The following is a 20,684-nucleotide window of genomic DNA, read 5'->3' as shown; positions in this document are numbered from 1 at the left end:
ATTAACTTTGTGCACCTGCCCCTGTAAGGCTCCCAATCAATTTAACCTGTGAGCAAATTTCACATGTGATCAGGTGTGTTAATTTATTCATTAAGATACATGGGTTCCTAATTACACACACATCACTGGATTCACTTTCTAATAGAACTGTGTACTGGTCAGCACTGCACTGGGACTTACCGTGCCCATTGTCTATCCCAGTAGTCATTGTGCTGTCTGCACATGTTTGATCTTGTGCACTTTATGTATAAATTTATGTAGTCCCTTGTAGTTCTGTGTTGTTATGTGTTATGCTTATGTAGCACCTTGTTTCTTTCTAGCAGCACTGTAAATCTTTGTTGTCTGGGTAGCAGTGAAACGAGATATTGTGCTTCCGGAAGATGTGACCTAATGGTAGCGTGCATATTTAAAGAGTGCAGGCCCAAAAATAGTCCCTTTGGGGACCCCACAAGTAATGGCCGGTGTGGAAAAACTATTGCCAATGTTACCTGAAAAAGTCCTACACTCAGTGTAGGAAGCGAACCAGCTGAGGGCTGAACCCTGGATGCCAATTATATTTTCAATGCAGTTAATAATTTATCCTCATTGTAGATTTTGTATAATTACAGTTTTCACTTGCTTATATCAGGAGATAAGTCATCCAGGGTTTCTGCTTGCTCTTGGTGTGTACCTAAAATTTATTGTTTTGTTTTGGCTAGGGTGCTAACACTATTCAACTCAAGCCTATCATTTCTGACAGGCCGGAGAACAAATTGCACAGACTAGATAAAATAAGCAGAACACAGATTCATTGATAGAAATACACATAGTAAAAGTACCCAGATTTTTTTTTTATTTTAGCTAGCTAAACTAGATTTAGGTGGCTAGCTCATGTCTATCAGCATGGAAGACGCAGAAACATACACAGCAGCACAGCGAGATAACAGCAGAGATAACATCAACCTAGAGGTTTTGCACTTTCATCTCAGTAATAGAGACGAAAGAAATAGTGTGATAAGGCACAATAGTCACAGTCAGTAACTGTCATTACTATTTAGCCATATGACTTAGTATGCGTAATGTTAGATACAGCTCTGAATTATCTTTGAAGTTGTGCACTCGTTGCCACAAGATACTGTAAATCTGTGCAGAGGAGAATGAGAGCACAAACAGAAATAGAATAATAAATGTTCTTCCATAAATAGGTTGCTATAGCATTTTTCTACCACAGGGGGTGGTATTCCAAAGCCTTACATGCAGCAACATTAAGTAAATTAGTAAAGGTTTAATTAGATTAGAAAGCAAGGACTTTAAATTCACTTGCAGTGTTGCAATTTATTTCCAGTATCTTCCTTTAACATTCAAGTACAAATTTAGAACAATGACAGGACATCATTAATTTTCCTCATGGTTCTGTGAAACCGCTTTATCCTGTTTAGGACCATAGAGAAATACTAAACCTGAGGTGGAAACACACCATGCACACACATTCACACCTAGGGGCAATATAGTTTAGCCAATCTGCCAGATGCATGTTTTTGGAGACAGGACAAAACCAAAGCACCCAAAGGAAATTCATATGGATGCAGAGAGAACACACAAAACTGCACCATCTCAGGATCAAACTGGGGACCTAGAGCTGCGAGGCAATAACCCTACCCACTGAACCACTGTGTTATGCTACAACAGTGCAAAACTGTTTTGATAAAAATATTTAATGCATGTGATTCAAGGTTTACACCTTCATTCCCAGTCAATATTTATTACCCCCACAACCCTGGCAACCTGAAATCGTTTGGCTGCACTATAGCTTTGACTGTATATTAAAATGAATTCCAGGGAGTCAAATAAATCCAGATTGTTTTATTTTCTTCCCCTCACACATTCTTAATAACACACAAGTAAACATCACTGAAATGGAATGTGAAAACAAGAAACAGAAAATACTCCAAACATTTACATTCAGGTACACTCTGTAACAGCACATAAAATGCTCAACAATACTGTTGCAGTTTGTGCAGCATACATAAATAACAAAATACATGATGCTTTTATAATTGCTACTCTTTCAAGAGATTCCTTTTTTCCTATGAATTATTTTCTATAAAATTGTATTGGAACATCAACCTCATGCATTATATCACTGTATATTGAGCTCAAGCACTTTTCAGCTTAATCCCAGCACAGGCAATCTGTTCTCTAAGATGACCATGCAGACAACCAAAACCATGAAATGGTCACGCACTGCACTGCAAAGAGTAAAACTACTGCTGGTTCCTAGAGAGGGCCATCACTAAATATGTATCCTAGTGAGACAGTGGAACTTTGACTCATGTAACATGTCAATGTAACATTTCCAAAATTCAGCAAATTCCAGACTTTTATACAGAATCTGTAAAATGAAATGAAAGGTTAATGAATTAGATTTCACCATGAGCCATGAAAGAGGTGTTAACTGAGGGCAGTGGAGTGATTAAATCAGAATTCAATACTGAGTTGAATTTTGTGTTCAAACATGGCGATGATGAGCATGATGCCAAAACCAAGCAGTATCCCAGCATTTTGCAGGACAAAGAATCCATAATGACTGAAGCCTGCTTCACTGGCATCGTTATGTAGCATCTCTGGGACCTATACACACACAAATACTTATCTGGGACAGTTGCTTTACAAGAACGAAAAAAGTTAATAAAAGCCTAAAAATTAAAGTGGATACATGCCAATTGTGCTGCACTAATAAATAAAGAATCAATTAAGGATGACTAAGAAATGTGAAAATTAATGGATAAATAAATAATGCAAGATTTTATTCTGAAAAGGAATTACAACAGATTCAACAAATAGTTTTTACTTATTAAATGATTAATACATAAAAACAAAATACTTTCAAATTTATCACACCAAAGGTGTGATAAACTAGTGATTGATGACTTTTTATTGATTAGTGTTTAATGATTTATTTTATTCTTTACATAATTTTATTATTAATTGATAACTACTCCAGGAGGTTTGGTCCATGCAAGCCAGTGTTAAAACTAATTACAATGTCTGACTCTCATCTGCTAAGAGAATGAAGAAAAATTTTACTCAAAATTTTACTAAATGTGTTACTCACCATGTCCACCAGTGCGACGTACATGAAGAGTCCAGCCGTGAGAGCAAAGATCCACATGGCCACATTCTCAGCATAGTGACCAATCAGAATGCCTGTAACCATTCCCAGGTAGCCCATCATTGCTGACAGCAAATTATAAAGAATCGCCTGTTTCACAGACATTCCAGCCTTCAGCAGAACTGCAAAATCCCCTAGAGATAAAGAAATAAAGTTTGTTAAGACTCCAGCTTAGTTTCTCTGATGCGGGAGTGACGCGAATTGTTATTTACAGATACCAAAGAAATACAACTACATCGCTGTAACTCAAGGCAATTGTTTTATCATACAATATGGATCCAACAAATATAGCAGTCAACATCATTACACTGAAGTTTGATCCTAGCAGTTACACCATCCCAGCATGTGTGTGCATGGCTTAGCATGGGTCTGCACCTGGGAGGGGTATATGGGATGAGCTAGAGGAGTAATAACTAACATGATACACCTAAGCCTTGCTGTCTCATATACAGTACAGTGCAAAAGTTTCAGGCATACACAAAGAAACACTCTAAAGCAAAAAAGCCTTCAAAAATAATTAAATATGCAAAAAAAAAAAAAACCTAATTAAATGTCTAATTAATTGTAGTAAGTAATTAAATGCCTAATTAAATGTAATTAGTGACCCTAATTAAAATTTTATAAGGAAATTGGCTGCCAAGTTTAACTGAACATTTTGGACAATTTGCCACAGTTTTTCTGGAGACTGACCATTGCATTTGCCTCCTTTTTCTGCTTGGAAATATAAAACGTTTATGGTGAATCACAGCTGTGCAAATATTCAGTATAACCGCACTCTTGCTTGTGCGGTATTGCTTAATTATTATACAGCTGTACATGCACCATGGAACAAACATGAAGGCCATCATCAACAAGTGGAGAAAATAGGGCACCAGAGTGACATTACCGAGAACAGGACAGGCTTCCAAAATTGATGTAAGGACAAGAAGAAATCTTATCAGGGAGGCTGCCAATAGACCTAAAGCAACATTAAAGGTGCATACATACGTCACTTTCCCCATGCATACACGTGCACAAGCAGATGCTACACAAGTGATATTGCTCACATACTCGCTTACGTATCTTACGTAAATGTGGAGGATTAAAAGCGGCATCCATTAAATGGCACATCAGAGCCATAACATCTCAGTAAATTGGGTTTCCAATCGCAGCTGTAATGTTTTGTAATTGAGCTGTAATGTTTAGCGATTTCATGCACAGCGCTGTTATACAGACTGATGAGCTCTGTTTCGCTTTAAAACTTTCTGCCATGGGCATGACTGTTGTCATGATCTGCATCTCAAATCAAAAACCCTCACCACACATTCAAAAATATTTAGTAATCTAGAAAATCCAGAAGACTGGTACTGAAAACAGGTCTTTTGGTAGGTCTAAGAGGTTTTTAAAATTCAAAGACTAACTGTATTAGGAAATAACTGTAGTACTCGATAACGATCAAGAATATACATAAGTATGCGATTTGAGACACAATGTTAATTTGTTTAGTTAGTTGTGGGCATGGTATCACAGGGTGCAATACTGCCTCCACTATTATGTTGGTATTGCATCACAGAGGTGCATAGAGTTAATTTCTGAGGATGTGCATAAGCGTTGCACCAAGTGCCTGTAGGATGCAGCAACCATCATGGTGTACATGAAGTTAAAGTATAAATCCACCTTAAAGAAGCTGCAAGAATATGACGTGAGTACTGGTCACTCCCTGCATGTAACCACAATCTCTCGTATTCATCACATGCAGGGCTGAAACAACTAATCTATAACATCGATAATGAAAATCGTTGTCAACGAATCTCATTATCGATTAGTTGACCTTCATGACACTTCACGACACGTTTGGTCATAGCGTTTCGGCAAAAACAGATGCACTTCAGAAGAATGGCGGAGAGTACATGTGCAGCAACAGCGGAAAAAGTGTGTGACCCAAGTCCTCTAAGGTATGGGAGCACTTTACATTAAATTCTGTGAGGAAAGTTGTAACTTGCAAACTTTTCAAAGTGGAGCTCCTGTGGCACAGTAGCACGACAGTGATGCACGAGCACCTGAAAAGCACCTTTTTTCATTTCAGAAAGAAACAGCGCACCATGAGTGAGTTTGTTCAGAGAAAAAAATCAGCCATGCACCCCACAAGAAGCAGCTGTTGTAACTGATGCCATCCTCAAAATGCTGGTCACTGACATGCGGCCACTGTCAGTGGTTGAAGACCAAGGTATTAAAAGCATGATCAGCATACTCAATCCAGGATACACACTTATTTCAAGAACAGATTTTACTAAACTGATGGAGAGAAAGTACCAGGAGGCATTCCAGAAGGTAAAAGGTGACATCAACAATAGTGAGAAAAGAATTGCTTTAACTGCTGATATATGTACAAGTGTAGCCACTGAAGCCTACCTTGGCATTACATGCCATTACATAGGGGATGAGAGGAAGATGATGTCTGTCTGCCTCATTACCATGCCACTCGAAGACAGACATACAGCAGCAAACATCGCAGAATGGTTGGAGGATGTAGTGACGAAGTTTGAAATTCCCACAGAGAAAATCATTGCCATTGTACATGACAATGGTGCCAATATTGTGGCTGCAGCAAACATACTGGAGAAGAAGCTTGGATGGATCAGTATCCGCCGGACTGGCCACACACTGCAGCTGGTGATCACTGCTGCATTAAAGAATACAGCCATTGGGGCTGCAAGATGTCTAGTTGAACATTTTAAAAAAAGTGAACTAGCCAGCAGAAAGCTCAAAGAAAAACAGAAACAGATGGGATCATCTGAGCACAAAATTGTTCAGGATGTAAGTACTAGATGGAATAGTACGTACTACATGATTAACCGAGTGACTGAGCAAAGGTGGCCAAGTCACTGCAACCCTCTCTGACCCATCCATCACACAAAGAGGCAAACACTATCTTGACTTAAAACCTGACCAGTGGAGACTGCTTGAAGAGCTTTCCACTGCTCTTAAGCCTTTTGAATGTGCCACTGTGTTTATGAGTGGACAAGAATATATCATAATCTCTTCAGTGCCTGCACTTGTGAAAGGACTGTTGAGGTCCACTGAGGGTGCAGCCTTTGATTCAGCTCCACTGAAGTCCTTCCAGGCCATTGCAAAAGAGCAGCTTCAAACTAGATGGAAGGACATTATTTTTCAGCAAGTACCAAACAGTAATTCTCTCCTCTGCCCTAGATCCAAAGTTCCGAAGGATGAAATTTCTAACACCAGAACAAATGACAAATGTGCAGGCAAACAGAGGCGCTTGCCGTAAGAAGGGAGATGTTGCAGCAGAAATCATCCACTTCAACTGTGACTGCAGCTGATGAACCTTCAACATCTGGCTCTTACCTTGACTCACTCCTGGAGTCTGGAGGCAGCAGTGAGGAAGAGAATAAAGAGGAGAAAGCTGAAGAGATTCCTTTGGACTGGTGGAGGAGTTAATCACGCAAAATATCCCACCTTGGCAAAGCTTGCAAAATCCTACCTATGCATCCCAGGTACCTCAACTCCATCTGAGCGCCTCATCTCTGCTGCAGGCAACATAGCTTGCAAAAAGAGAGCCAGTCTCAGCCAGGAGCATGTGGATATGTTGACTTTTTTGCATTTCAATTCAAAGTTTATGGAAGATTGACTGTTTAAACAAACAGTGATGGTCTAGCACTTTGTAGTTCTACCTCTTTGAGAAACACAGTTTGTGGTTTTGTTTTGTTCATTTATGTAAAAAAAAAAAAAAAGTTCTGCTGCTAAAATAACTGGACAAAATGTTGCGATAATGTAAAGTTTTACTTTGAAATTTACATTTGTAACACCCAGTGTGTGAATTTAATTTAAAATAATTGTTAGTTGCAGCCCTAATCACATGGGCTGGCTATGGGGCAGGGTAGGTAGATAGAAACCCTTTCTCACATTTAAAAAAAAAAAAAAAAACATCCAAGCCTGTCTACATTTTGCCAAAACAGACAGACACCCCAGACCATGTGGCAAAATGTGTTATGGTCTGAGGAGATTTTTGGGCATAATTCTAAAAGACATGTTTGGTGCAAAAAACACCCTACCCACAGTGAAGCACAGTAGTGGCAGTATCATGCTATGGGGCTGCTTCTCTTCAGCTGGGACTGGGGCTCTAGTCAGGACAGAGGTAATCTTCAATAGCTCCAAATACCAATCTATTTTGACACAAAACCTGCAAACCTCTATTAGACAGCTGAATATGAAGAAAAAGTTTACCTTCCAGCATCACCCAAAACAAAAATCCAGGTCAACAGAGGAATGGCTTCAGAAGATGATAAACTTTTCGTAATGGTCCAGTCAGATCCCAGATCTAAATCCCATCAAAAGCCTATGGAATGACTTAAAAGAGCTGTGCACAAGGGATCCCCTCACAGATTGACAGATCTGGAGCATTTTCGCAAGGAATAACATATGCCAAATCAACAGGTGCCAAGTTGGTAGACTCTTACTCAAAAATGACTGAGTGCTGTATAAGAAGCAAAAGGTGCTTTAACAAAGTATTAGTTAAAGGGTATACACACTCATTTAACTCAGGTTATTTTAAGTTTTTTTTCCCCTAAAATGTTTATATTTGTTTTTCCACTTGGTTTCATTTTTTACATCACAAAAACCCCAAATGTAACAGGGGTGTGTAGACTTTTTATATCACTGTCAATCTATTTATATAGCACAATTTAAAACAACAGTGTTGACCAAAGCACTGTACATACAGAAACTAAAAAACAAAAAAAACAAAAAAAAACAAAACGGAACAAACAGTTGCACACACAACACAGATAAACTGAGATCAAATACTCTCTATGATGCATTAAAAGCCAGAGAAAACAAATAACTTCAACTTAGATTTGAAATCATATAACGTTGAAGCAGTTCAGTTTGAATGAGTAGACTGTTCCATAGTTTTGGGGCAACTAATGAAAAGACATGATCATCTCTCAATTTTAATCTTGACCTAGGAACAGTCAACAGCCTCTGTTCTGAACTAAGGGACCTTCATGGATTGTGCATGGATAAGAGATTGGATATATAGGCTGATGCCAATCCATTTAGAGATTTAAAAACAAATTGAAAGAAGCAAGTTAATAGGCCAAAGTTGATTCCAGATATAATATTCATCAGAAGGACCAAATACAACAATCTCTGTTTTGTTTTCGTTGAGATTCAAAAAATTTAAATGGCATCCATGATTTCAAATCATTTAAACAAGCCAAGCCAGGGGTTGTAAAGCATTTGTGTCATTCAATTTCAAAGGTAGGTATATTTGAGAATTGTCCGCAAAGCAGTGAAATGATACATTATGTTTCCTAAAGATAGTCCCTAACAGCAGCATATATAAGTAAAACAAAACAGGAGCTAAAAGAGAGTCCTGTGGGACCCCACAAGTAAGAGGAGCTGCAGCAGAAGAAAATTTCCCAAGGCAAACCGAGAAACTTCTGTTTGACAGATAGGAAAGTAAACCATTTATGACCAATACCTTGGATGCCCACACAATGTTCAAGGCGAGAGAGGAGGATACCATCAAATGAGTATCAAACACATCTAATCTAACAGATCTAAAACACAACAGATCTAATAACACAAGAACTGCAAAATCCCCTGACTCCATAGTTAAAAGAATGTCATTTAAAACCTTTAAAAGGGTGGACTCTGTGCTATGATATCTACTTTACATTTACATCATCTCTCTTTCTCTCTCCCTGAGCAGTCAGGTGGGTGGGTGTCTCCATGAGCACATCAAAGCCAAGGCAAATCCGAAAGCAGCAAATAAACTGGAAAGCTGCAATGTTATTTCCCTCAGAAATAATACACATGCATACACATACATAATACACTCATGCAACAAAAACCTTACATACTAAAACCTGCACAATACTGGAGTTCACTAATGATGGTGGTGAAGATGGTCTTACCCAGCTCATGAGGAAGCTCATGGCAGAACACAGCGACTGAAGTGCTAAGACCACTAGATAAACCCTCTGTAAAGGCTGCTCCTTTATTTAAAAAAAAAACAAAAAAAAAACGCACATATGGATGAGAGAGACATTTTCAGAAGGCATTTAAGTTGATGAATAGTGCTGTAAGAATTTGCATGAATCACACTGCCACTTTATCAGTGAGAATATATGTTTTTAAAACATACATCCAATTTTGTGTGTGATTTACCTATAGCCAGCCCATCACTAAAGTTGTGCAGGCCATCCCCCATAATGACCATCCAGGCAAGGGTGGCAACCCCAGCATTCTCGAAATGTTGGACAGAATAAGAGTGTGTATGTCTGTGTGTGTGAGTGTGGGGGTGATGGTTTTGAGAGTGGTGGTGATGCAGAATATGGTGGTAGTTGTGGTGATGGTGGTGCTGCTCGTCTGACTGGCCAACAGTGTCGTGGAAGTGGGAGTGGCACTTGTTCTCACAATCTTCATCTGTGTAACAACCCTGAGATAACATCACTTCTTCCTCCTCTGGCAGACCCTGTCCCCATGCATGCCTGCCATTTACCTCAGAGTCTAATGCGGAGAAGAAGAAGTGGGGGGGGACCAGACAGTTCACACTGAAACATGTTCTCATCATCCATCAATTTCAAGCAACATACTATATTATGGTTGTATAATGCAAATATCCAGTCACACAAACTCACCATCCAGTGGTTTAATGTTAGGGTCTGCCACGTTCTGAGAATCTAAAATTTCAACAGCAAAGTCTGCTCTCTTCTGCACCTACACACATGCACACATACACACACACACACACACACCCACCCATATCTAGAGTTAGTCATTCAAGCCTTAGTAATGCATAGATGTACTGAAGTAAAAACATTTTACAGGAAAATGCAAAGGATAAATCATTTTTGCTCTTGCTTATAGTTGCTGATCTTACTGATTCAGCATTGCACATTCCTCAGTGGTAAAATAACAGGAACCCAGTGTCCATTTACTATGGGGGGGAACATGAGACACTATTGTACTGCATTTTCAACAGATTTTACATAATTCAAATTTTTATAGGGCCAGTATTTCTTGTGCTATCAGTATTTTTGTGAGCCTTTGAGGAGTCATAATCTAAGGCTATTAATTTAACATATCTATTCTGTTGATTAGCACCAACAATATAGGCCCTGATAGTAGAATAGGACAGTTCTAGGCAATAGAAGTGCTACTAGAAACTATTCAACTGTCTGCACTATTATGTGGTAACATCTACTATACCGATTAAAGCTTTTGTTTTTAATGTAATTAGTTACACTGACAAGTTTATTAGATTAATACATTCACTAGGCTACTGTGGGGATGTTGACTAGTCAGGGCAGTGGAAAAAAAAAAAGTGAGACAGGCGGTAAGAAAATGCAGGCAGATGAAGTTTAAAAAAGTAGTCTAAATGCAATATTTCAGACTAGATGAAGTCAACTGCATGTTGTACAAGACTGCTTAGAAAATATTGTGTGTATAATGTATAATATATATATAAATATATATACATATATACACACACACACACACACACACACAACATAACATATAACATCTGCCCCCTGCCGAAGTAGTCTTCAGGGTCTTGCCTCAATGACTACCATCTTGTTGGACTCACAGCCAACAGCATGAAGTGCTTCAAGAGGCTCGTCCTGAGGCACATCAAGACCCTGCTGCGCCCCCTCACTGGACCCCCTGCAATTCGCATATTGTCCCAACCGTTCAACAGATGACACCATCACCACCACCCCCCATATGGCCCTTACCCACTTGGAAAAAAGGACACATTCAAATGCTGTTCTTAGACTTCAGCATTCAACACAATCACTCCTTAGTACCGGAATGGAAAGCTGAACCTGCTGGGCCTGAACACCTCCTTCTACAACTGGATCCTGGACTTCCTGACTGGAAGACCTCAGTCAGTCTGGATTGGGAACAGCATCTCCAACACCACCACAGTGAGCACTGCGGCTCCCTAGGGCTGTGTGCTCAATCCACTGTTGTTCACTTTGCTGACTCACAACTAAGCAGCAATGCACAGCTTGAATCACTTCAAGTTCACACTACTGTTCTTGCTGATGAGACCCACCACAAAGAGGCAGCATGCAGAGAGGAGGCGCAGCAGCTAATGGAAGGGTGCAGAGCCAACAACCTCTCTCTGAACATGGACAAAACAAATTAGATGGTTGCCGACTTCAGGAGAGCACAGAGTGACCACTTTCTGCTGAACATCGACAGCTCCTCTGTGGAGATCATCAAGAGCACCAAATTCCTTGGTGTTCACCTGGCGGAGAAACTCACCTGGTCCCTCAAAACCAGCGCCATAACCAAGAAAGCCCAGCAGCATCTCTACTTTCTGTGAAGGATGAGAAAAGCCCATCTCAAGTCAAGTCAAGTCAAGTCAAGTCAAGTGGAGTTTATTGTCATTTCAGCCATATACAAGTACACAGTGAAACGAAACAACGTTTCTCCAGGACCAAGGTGCCACATAAGACAACACAGAACTACGGGGACTACATAAATTACATAAATTAAACGTAAAGTGCACAAGTGCAAACATGTGCAGACAGCACAAGACAGAACAGACAGTACATAACTACGACGCCGACCAGTACACAGTCCTGTTGAAAGTGATAAAGTGACAGTAGTGCAAATATTACAGCTGAGGTAGTGTAAACAGTGTAAACCTAGCAGTAGCAGCAATAATAAGACGTGCAAAACATGTGCAGTGCATGTGCATAGAGGATGTTCCGTTGTGTGTATATATATGTATGTATGTATGTATGCGTGAGTTCCTTTGGACCAGTTCAGTTGTGTGTGTGTATATGTGTGTGTGTGTGTGTTCCTTCAGTCCAGTTCTAGGTATTTAGGAGTCTGATGGCATGAGGGAAGAAACTGTTGCACAGTCTGGTTGTGAGGGCCCGAATGCTTCGGTACCGTTTACCAGACGGCAGGAGTGTGAAGAATGTGTGTGAGGGGTGTGTGGGGTCATCCACAATGCTGGTGGCTTTGCGGATGCAGCGTGAGGTGTAAATGTCTGTGATGGAGGGAGGAGAGACCCCGATGATCTTCTCAGCTGTCCTCACTATCCGCTGCAGGGTCTTGCAATCTGAAACAGTGCAATTCCCAAACCAGGCAGTGATGCAGCTGCTCAGGATGCTCTCGATAGTCCCTCTGTAGAACATGGTGAGGATGGAGGGTGGAAGATGTTCTTTCCTCAGCCTTCGCAGAAAGTACAGGCGCTACTGGGCTTTCTTTGTTATGGAGCTGGTGTTGAGCGACCAGGTGAGGTTCTCCGCCAGGTGAACACCAAGAAACTTGGTGCTCTTGACGATCTCCACAGAGGAGCCGTCGAATGTTCAGCGGAGAGTGGTCATTCTGTGCTCTTCTGAAGTCAACAACCATCTCTTTAGTTTTGTCCACATTCAGAGACAGGTTGTTGGCTCTGCACCTCCTCTCTGTATGTTGACTCGTCGTTCTTGCTGATGAGACCCACCACGGTCGTGTCATCGGCAAACTTGATGATATGATTCGAGCTGTGCATTGCTACACAGTCGTGAGTCAGCAGAGTGAACAGCAGTGGACTGAGCACACAGCCCAGTGGGGCCCCAGTGTTCAGCGTGGTGGTGCTGGAGATGCTGTTCCCGATCCGGACTGACTGAGGTCTCCCAGTCAGGAAGTCCAGGATCCAGTTGCAGAGGGAGGTGTTCAAGCCCAGCAGGTTCAGCTTTCCGATCAAGTGCTGAGGAATGATTGTGTTCTATGCTGAACTGAAGTCTATGAACAGCATTCTAACATAAGTGACTTTATTGTCCAGGTGGGTGAGGGCCAGATGGAGGGTGGTGGTGATGGCATCATTTGTTGAGCGGTTGGGGCGGTAAGCGAATTGCAGGGGGTCCAGTGAGGGAGGCAGCAGGGTCTTGACGTGCCTCAGGACGAGCCTCTCGAAGCACTTCATGATGATGGGTGTAAATGCAACGGGACGGTAGTCATTGAGGCAGGACACTGAAGACTTCTTTGGCACAGGGACGATGGTGGTGGCCTTGAAGCAGGTCGGGACAACGGTGCTGCACAGGGAGGTGTTGAAGATGTCCGTGAAAACATCTGCCAACTGGTCTGCACATCCCCTGAGCACCCTGCCAGGAATGTTGTCTGGTCCAGCAGCCTTCCGTTGGTTGACTCTGTGTAGAGTCTTCCTCACGTCAGCCGTGGTTAGACGCAGCACCTGGTCATTGGGAGAAGGGGTGATCTTCCACGCCATTCTGTGCCTCAAACCGAGCGTAGAAGTCGTTCAGCGCATCTGGGAGGGAGGCATCACTGTCACAGGCAGATGGTGATGACCTGTAGTTGGTGATGTTCTGGATGCCCTGCCACATGCGCCGGGTGTCTCTGCTGGTCTTGAAGTGGTCATGGATTCTCTGAGCGTGTGTGCGCTTCGCCTCTCTGATGGCCCGGGACAGTTTGGCCCTTGCTGTTCTTAGGGCCACCTTATCGCCTGCTCTGAAGGCGGAGTCGCGGGTCCTCAGTAGCGCACGCACCTCTGCAGTCATCCACGGCTTCTGGTTGGAGCGTGAGGTGATGGTCTTGGAGAAGGTGACGTCATCAATGCACTTGCTAATATAGCTGGTCACTGATGTCGCGTATTCCTCCAAGTCAGTGAAGTCGCTGTCAGTTGCCACTTCCCTGAACATGTGCCAGTCAGTGTGTTCAAAACAGTCCTGAAGAGCAGAGATGGCTCCTGGCCAGGTTTTCACCTGCTTCAGAACCGGTTTGGAGCGTCTGACTAGCGGTCTGTATGCTGGCATTAGCATAACAGAGATGTGGTCTGAGTAGCCGAGGTGGTGGCGGGGCTCCGTACGGTACGCGCCGGGGATGTTTGCGTAAACAAGGTCCAGCACGTTTTTCCCTCTCGTTGCAAAGTCCACATGCTGATGGAATTTAGGGAGCACTGACTTGAGATTTGCATGGTTGAAATCTCCGGCAACAATAAACAGTCCGTCAGGGTGTGAATTCTGCAGCTCGCTAATAGCCCCATACAGTACACAGAGCGCCTCCTTATCATTAGCGTTAGCACTGGGGGGAATGTATACACCGATTATGAAAACAGTAGTGAATTCCCGTGGTAAATAAAAAGGTCTACATCTAACAGTCATAAACTCCACCAGCGATGAGCAGTAACTTGTACCATTCCGTGTTGATGTAAACACACAAGCCGCCGCGAGCCTTACCGCACAGAGCAGTGTTTCTGTCGGCACGAAACGAGGCTAGCCCGTCTAGCTGAATGGCGGCGTCCGGAACTCTGTTGCTGAGCCACGTCTCCGTGAAAAAGACGCAGCAGTCTCTAAACTCACGCCGCGTAGCTTGCTGGAGTCGGATGTAGTCCAGTTTATTATCCAGGAAGCAGACATTGGAGAGCAGGATGGACGGGAGAGCTGGCCGGCTAGGGTTTGTTTTTAGCCTAGCACGAACCCCCGCCCTCTTGCCGCGCTTCTGCTTTCTCGCGCACCGCTTGCGACGTCCCCTCCCCCGGCCACCGGCATCGGGCGATGCCGAGGGCTGGAGGCCTGGTCCCCGCAGCAAGCCGAGATCGCGTAGCTTCTCCAACAGATCATCTTGCAGAGAGGCTGTATTGTAGTGTTTGAGGTTTATAAGTGTCTGGCGGTGGTAAACACGAACACCGGTAGCTCCGATGTCCATGTGCCGTTAAAAAGTCGGCCTAAGGACGAAAAAAGCACCATTTTGTATCCAGAGTGGCCGCTGCGTGCTACTGCCGCGCCGCCATCTTGGTATCCCACCCCTATCCTCACCACATTCTACAGAGGGACTATCAAAAGCATCCTAAGCAGCTGCATCACTGCCTGGTTTGGAAATTGCACCCCTGCAGCAGATAGTGAGGACAACCGAGAAGATCATCGGGGTCTCTCTTCCCTCCATCATAGACATTTACACCACATGCTGCATCCGCAAAGCCACAAACTCTTCACCCTCCTGCTGTCTGGCAAATGGTACCAAAGCATTCAGGCCCCTCACGGCCAGACTGTGCAACAGTTTCTTCCCAAAAACCATCACACTTCTCAATACTCAGAGACTGGCACAGGGATGCACTATGGGAAGAAGGCAAGTTGGCAGAGGCAGTGTGGTGCACTGGGCAATGTTCTGCTGGGAACATTCAACAACCCTGGGTCCTGGCATTCATGTGGATGTTACTTTGACACATACCACCTACCTCAACATTGTTGCAGACCAAGTACACCCCTTCATGGCAACGATATTCCCTAATGGCAGTGGTCTCTTTCAGCAGGAAAAATTCACCCTGCCACACTGCAAAACTTGCTCAGGAATGGATTGAGGAACATGACAGAGTTCAAGGTGTTGACTTGGCGTCCAAATTCCCCAGATCTCAATCCGATGGAGCATCTGTGGGATGTGCTGGTCTTATCCACGGAGGCCCCACCTGGCAACTTACAGAACTTAAAGGATCTGCTGTTAATGTCTTGGTGCCAGATACCACAGCACACCTACAGAGGTCTTGTGAAGTCCACGGCTTGATGTGTCAGAGCTGTTTTTTTTTTTTTTTTTTGATGGCACAAGGGGGACCTACACACTTTTAGGCAAGTGGTTTTAATGTTATGACTGATCGGTGTATATTGTTATTCTTTTGCATTACCTGTTATATCTGACACTTCCACAATGTGTACTGGTCAGCACTGCACTGTCTCTTACTGTCTCTTATTATGGAATGCCTACTGTCCTGTTTTATTAGTTATTGTACTGTCTTTTGGCCGGTCTATCTACACATAGATGCAAGCCTCAAACAAATGCCTTTGCTGACAGAGACTTTAGCACTCACTACTTATTATTAACTATTTTTATTGGCACAATAGTGAGTCAACATAATTTCCACTTCTGTTTTACCGACTTTACCCTGATCGATCATTTTGTGCTCACAGCTGTGCTTGTGTGTGTGTCAGAGCATTTTTGCTTGTTAGCCTAACCTTTTGTTTTTTATCTTTGAACATTTTTGCAAGGGTCAGGAAGTGCTCAATGAGGAACATGATGTAGACTCCCCCCAATGCAGTCAACCCTGTCCAAACAGGCTTAAGGGAATCTTCACTGTCGCCATGGAGACCATGGTCCAAGCTCTCACTGGCAGCATGATGGTGCTTGTGGTGACCCTGAGACTAACAGACAGATAAAACAGTTAAATAGGCTCTTGATACACTACTTTTGCGGCATGTGTTAATTTACATTTACAGCTTTCAGAAGTAGCCCAGAATACAAAGCTTAACCAATTCCATGTGTGAACTTACATGTGGGATAAGGTGCAGGAGGGCATCTCCACTGAGCGTGCCTACTGCAAGGGCAACCAAGAAGCTGAGCAGGAAGTTAAAACAGACTTTGTTGATGAGTGGTATTAGGACTCCGCCCACCAGAGCCAGCAAACTGATTATTGTGATAGAGAGAAAACCTCCAATCCAAGCTGTAACAGACAAACACACAATTGATTATATACACTCACTGCCCACTTTATTAGGAATTCAAAGGCCCATTCATGCAAGTATCCAATCAGCCAATCACGTTGTAGCAGCTCATGCATAAAAATATTGCAGATGCAGATCAGGACATTTGCATCAATCAGAATGAGGAACAAACAACACACTGAACCTTGAAATGGATGGGCTACAACAGTAAAAGACAAGTTACCAAAAAAAAAAAAAAAAAAAAAAAAAAAAAAAAAAAAAAAACCAAGCTCCACTCCTGTCAACCAGGAACAGGAATCTAAGGCTACAGTCAACACAGGCTCACCAAAACTGGACAGCTGAAGATTGGAAAAACAATTTTCTTTTTTGGTCTTTTATATTATTTATATAATTTGAGTTATTGCCACTTTTTTCCACAAACCATTCTGTATAAACTCTAGAGACTATTGTGCATTAAAATTCCAGCAGATTGGCAGTTAATGAAAGACTTAACCAGCCCATCTGGGGCCATGTACTTGGGTTCATTCATTATTGTATTTTAAACTTAACTGAAAAACCAAAAACGAATGGTTTTATTATTTTTTAAAATGCTATAATCAACATGTTAATGGAGAATTGCTCCTTTCTGTTCCCATTTCAAAATATAAATTCAATATTCTCTTTGTTATTTATTAAATTAATGTGCTGAAATCATATAATGCAAAAATGTAATCATAAATATCAATTCAACTAATTTTCAAGGGTACATCTCTGGGATACGCTGTTGAAGCTTTTCTGGCAACAACATGAATGCCTACAGCTTGGGATCATCTCTGAAGAGATGTTGAGGAGACACTTGACAAGGGACGCGAGAAGGTGTTTTACACTGAGGGGGTGCTGGAATTACAGTGGCATGCGAAAGTTTGGGCACCCCTGGTCAAAATTTCTGTTAATGTGAACAGTTAAGCACGTGGAAGATGAAATGATCACCAAAAGGCATAAAGTTAAACATGTAAAAAATTCAGCATCTGAATTTTGCAAAAGAACATTTACACAAGCCTGATGCATTTAATCAGGTTAAAATAGAACTCTTTGCCGCAATGAGCAAAGGTGTATTTGGAGAACGAAGGGCACAGAATTTCATGAAAAGAACACCAGTCCAACTGTTAAGCATGGGGGTGGATCGATCATGCTTTGAGGTTGTATCGCAGCCAATGGCACGGGGAACATTTCACGGGTAGAGGGAAGAATGGATTCAATTAAATTCCAACAAATTCTGGAAGCAAACATAACACCATCTGTAAAAAAGCTGAAGTTGAAAAGAGGATGCCTTCTACAAACGGATAATGATCCTAAACACAGCTCAAAATCCACGATGGACTACCTCAAGATGTGTTTAAAATATAAAGGCAATGTGTCATCTGTAACTTTATGCCTTTTGGAGATCATTTCACATTAACAAAAAGGTTGACCAGGGGTGCCCAAACTTTCACATGCCACTGTATAAGCAGCATAAATGTGGAGCAAGTAGGGTTGCAGCGGTATACCGTGGTATGAAAATTGACGGTTATCATACCATGTACGTTTGCTTATCTACGGCATTGGGGAGAAAAAAAAAGCGCAACTGGACGGAGAATCTCACCTGCGCATTTGCATCGCCTTTACTCTTTGTCAACTTGACACACAGCGGAGAAAATGTCAAAGAAGCGAGGTTGATATCACCAATCTCCACCCCTCGCCGAAAAAGAAATTAAAATCAGTAGTGTGGGATTTCTTTGGATATACCAAAAATGAAAGGGAGGTTGTCCTTGAGGACGGATATCTAGTTTGCAAAAAATGTGGACGCAAAGTGGCTAGAGGAGGAAACACAAACAATTTTGTCCATATTCAAGAATCGCATCCCTCCATGCAGATCAAGGAATACGTTCTGTTTACAACTTAATCCCTAAAGAAAAAACATGTGAATGTTTAAACGTCAATCATAAAATGTGCCACCAAAATCATTTTCCAGATCCTGGCTTGGGGCAACCTCTGACTTACAAACACACACACTGACCCCAATCTGGGTGACTGAGTGAGTGTGTGTGAGAGAGAGAGAGAGAGGGGGGTAAAGGTACACTGGCTGCACTGTCATGCACCTACAGTATATGTTAAATATAGGACATTTTTATTTTAAAAGCTCACACAGCTGATGTTATTTTTCATTTAGTAGTTAATTTAACATGCTATGCTAACATGTAAACAATAAGTTAATAAGTGACTTACATTTTAGACTCAATATTGTCTGTTTTTGTTCTATTTCAACAACGAACGGATTTGTTATTTATTTTATCTATTTTCAAAAGGGAGACTTTTTTTTTTAAACATATCCTTCCATTTATACCAAAAAAAAACCTTTGTAATACCGTATATAGTGAAACCATGATATTTTCCAAGACGGTTATCGTATCATGAAAACCTTATACCGTTGCAATCCTAGGCATGAGCTATGACAGCACACGTGAATGATATTCAAATAATTTTTCTTTTAACAAAGATTGTGTTAATTACAGTGATGGGTTCAGTTAAATTTTCAAATCAGTAAGGTGCCGAATAATTTTCTATTACAGCATCCATTACAGCAATAGTGCAGCTGAAAATCACCAGTTTATGTTAATATACTCACCCTAATAATACTTATTTAAATAGCACCTTTCACACAAAAAGCAGTTCAAAATGCTTTACAAAATGACAATTTTATAAAACAGTAAAAATAAATGTCAAAGGATAGCAACTAATACAAGAAAAGTTTAAATATATCATTAGAACACCAAGATATATGATTAATAAATATCTAATTAACAACTAAATTACTAATATGAAAATAGAAGGAGAGAGCAAGGGGTGATTAGTTACAGGCTGGAATTCAAACCAAAATGATTCCCAGCAGACTCCGAGACACTTGCATTGAGTCCAACACCTTCTTGTTTTCTCAAGGTCACTACTTATTTTTCTCATGATGTTGAAATGCATGACTAGGCATACATGATGTACATCACGGATGAGTGCATTTTTACAGTGGTGCGACAAAATGAAACAAACAAAAAAAAATGCGTGAGCGTCAGTTCTGTGGGTGGAAAAGCCTTGTTGATGAGAGGTCAGGAAAATAGCCAGATTGTTTTGAGCTGCCAGGACGGGTATAGGATTATGACCAAGATGGTGGTGCGTGTACAATGTGAGGATCTGCTTCTCCCTAGATTTTGCAATTTAGTAGTATTACACTATTGGTTGCAAACTTATTCACTCAGGATAGCCTTACATATATTTCATATAACCGACAAACACTGCTAGACGACAGTTACAGCTGCAACTGTAACTCCCTCAGGAAATTGCCAGATCACCATGGACTGCTAATCCAGCTCTTCTGGCAGACAGAGCCCAGTGTCGGTGCCGAGACTGTAAACAAAGAAACAAAGGTGGGGAAAGCGAGGCAGCCTTAGAGCTAGACTAAAGCTAAACCCACATTAACCATCTCTCCCAATCATTTTTCTTGCAAATGTATGATCGGTGGTGAACAAAATGGACAAATTGCAGCTTCAGATTAAATTGCATAAAAGGATTACGGAATGCAACATCATGATTTTTATGGAAACATGGCTTAACAACATTTCTAGCAGGACCATTGAGCTACAGGGTCGCTGTGTCTCCAGGGCAGACAGAACAGCAGTGGACTCTACTAAGAGCAAAGGAGGAGGTCTGTGCATGTAGGTTAACAAATCATGGTGCACGGACTCTGCTGTAACTGAGTCATTACTCTGCTAATACAGGGCTCGCAAAATCGCTAGCCTGACGTCCCGGGGCTATTGTGTCATCCAGTCGGGCTACTAAAATGTATTTCTGCCCTGCCCGTCGGGCTATCTTATAGGGAGGAAAAATATATTGAAATGCTTTTGCATTCTCTCACAAATTTGGTTGGGTAATTATGTTGTATGTAATTTTCGGGCATCGGGGAGGCACTATCAATATGTGGGGTATTGAAATCACGTTTGAATGAGCGCTCGGTTTCAACTTTCACTTTCAATTCGCAATCGTGCGAACCGTGTATCAGTGACGCTCGT

At 41.8% G+C, this 20,684-nt stretch overlaps 1 protein-coding gene across 6 annotated transcripts in view; it reads right to left on the bottom strand.

Annotated features, from left to right (window-relative positions):
• Positions 1 to 1,822: 1,822 nt before the first annotated feature.
• slc39a6 (solute carrier family 39 member 6) overlaps positions 1,823 to 20,684 on the bottom strand; it is a 41,243-nt gene continuing 22,381 nt past the window's right edge. For 5 of the 6 annotated variants that reach the window (XM_053227390.1, XM_053227395.1, XM_053227392.1 and 2 more), the window contains 6 exons: positions 16,438 to 16,607; positions 16,123 to 16,308; positions 9,796 to 9,874; positions 9,323 to 9,664; positions 9,070 to 9,150; positions 3,292 to 8,755 (listed from right to left, as the gene is read on the bottom strand). In XM_053227390.1, the coding sequence (XP_053083365.1) occupies positions 8,358 to 8,755; positions 9,070 to 9,150; positions 9,323 to 9,664; positions 9,796 to 9,874; positions 16,123 to 16,308; positions 16,438 to 16,607 (1,256 nt within the window). In that variant the 3' untranslated portion in view covers positions 3,292 to 8,357. The other variant, XM_053227391.1, reaches the window with a different exon arrangement.

Source organism: Pangasianodon hypophthalmus, chromosome 21 (assembly GCF_027358585.1).
Source record: "Pangasianodon hypophthalmus isolate fPanHyp1 chromosome 21, fPanHyp1.pri, whole genome shotgun sequence".
Classification (NCBI taxonomy): Eukaryota; Metazoa; Chordata; class Actinopteri; order Siluriformes; family Pangasiidae; genus Pangasianodon; species Pangasianodon hypophthalmus.
This window is presented reverse-complemented; position numbering and strand designations above follow the sequence as displayed.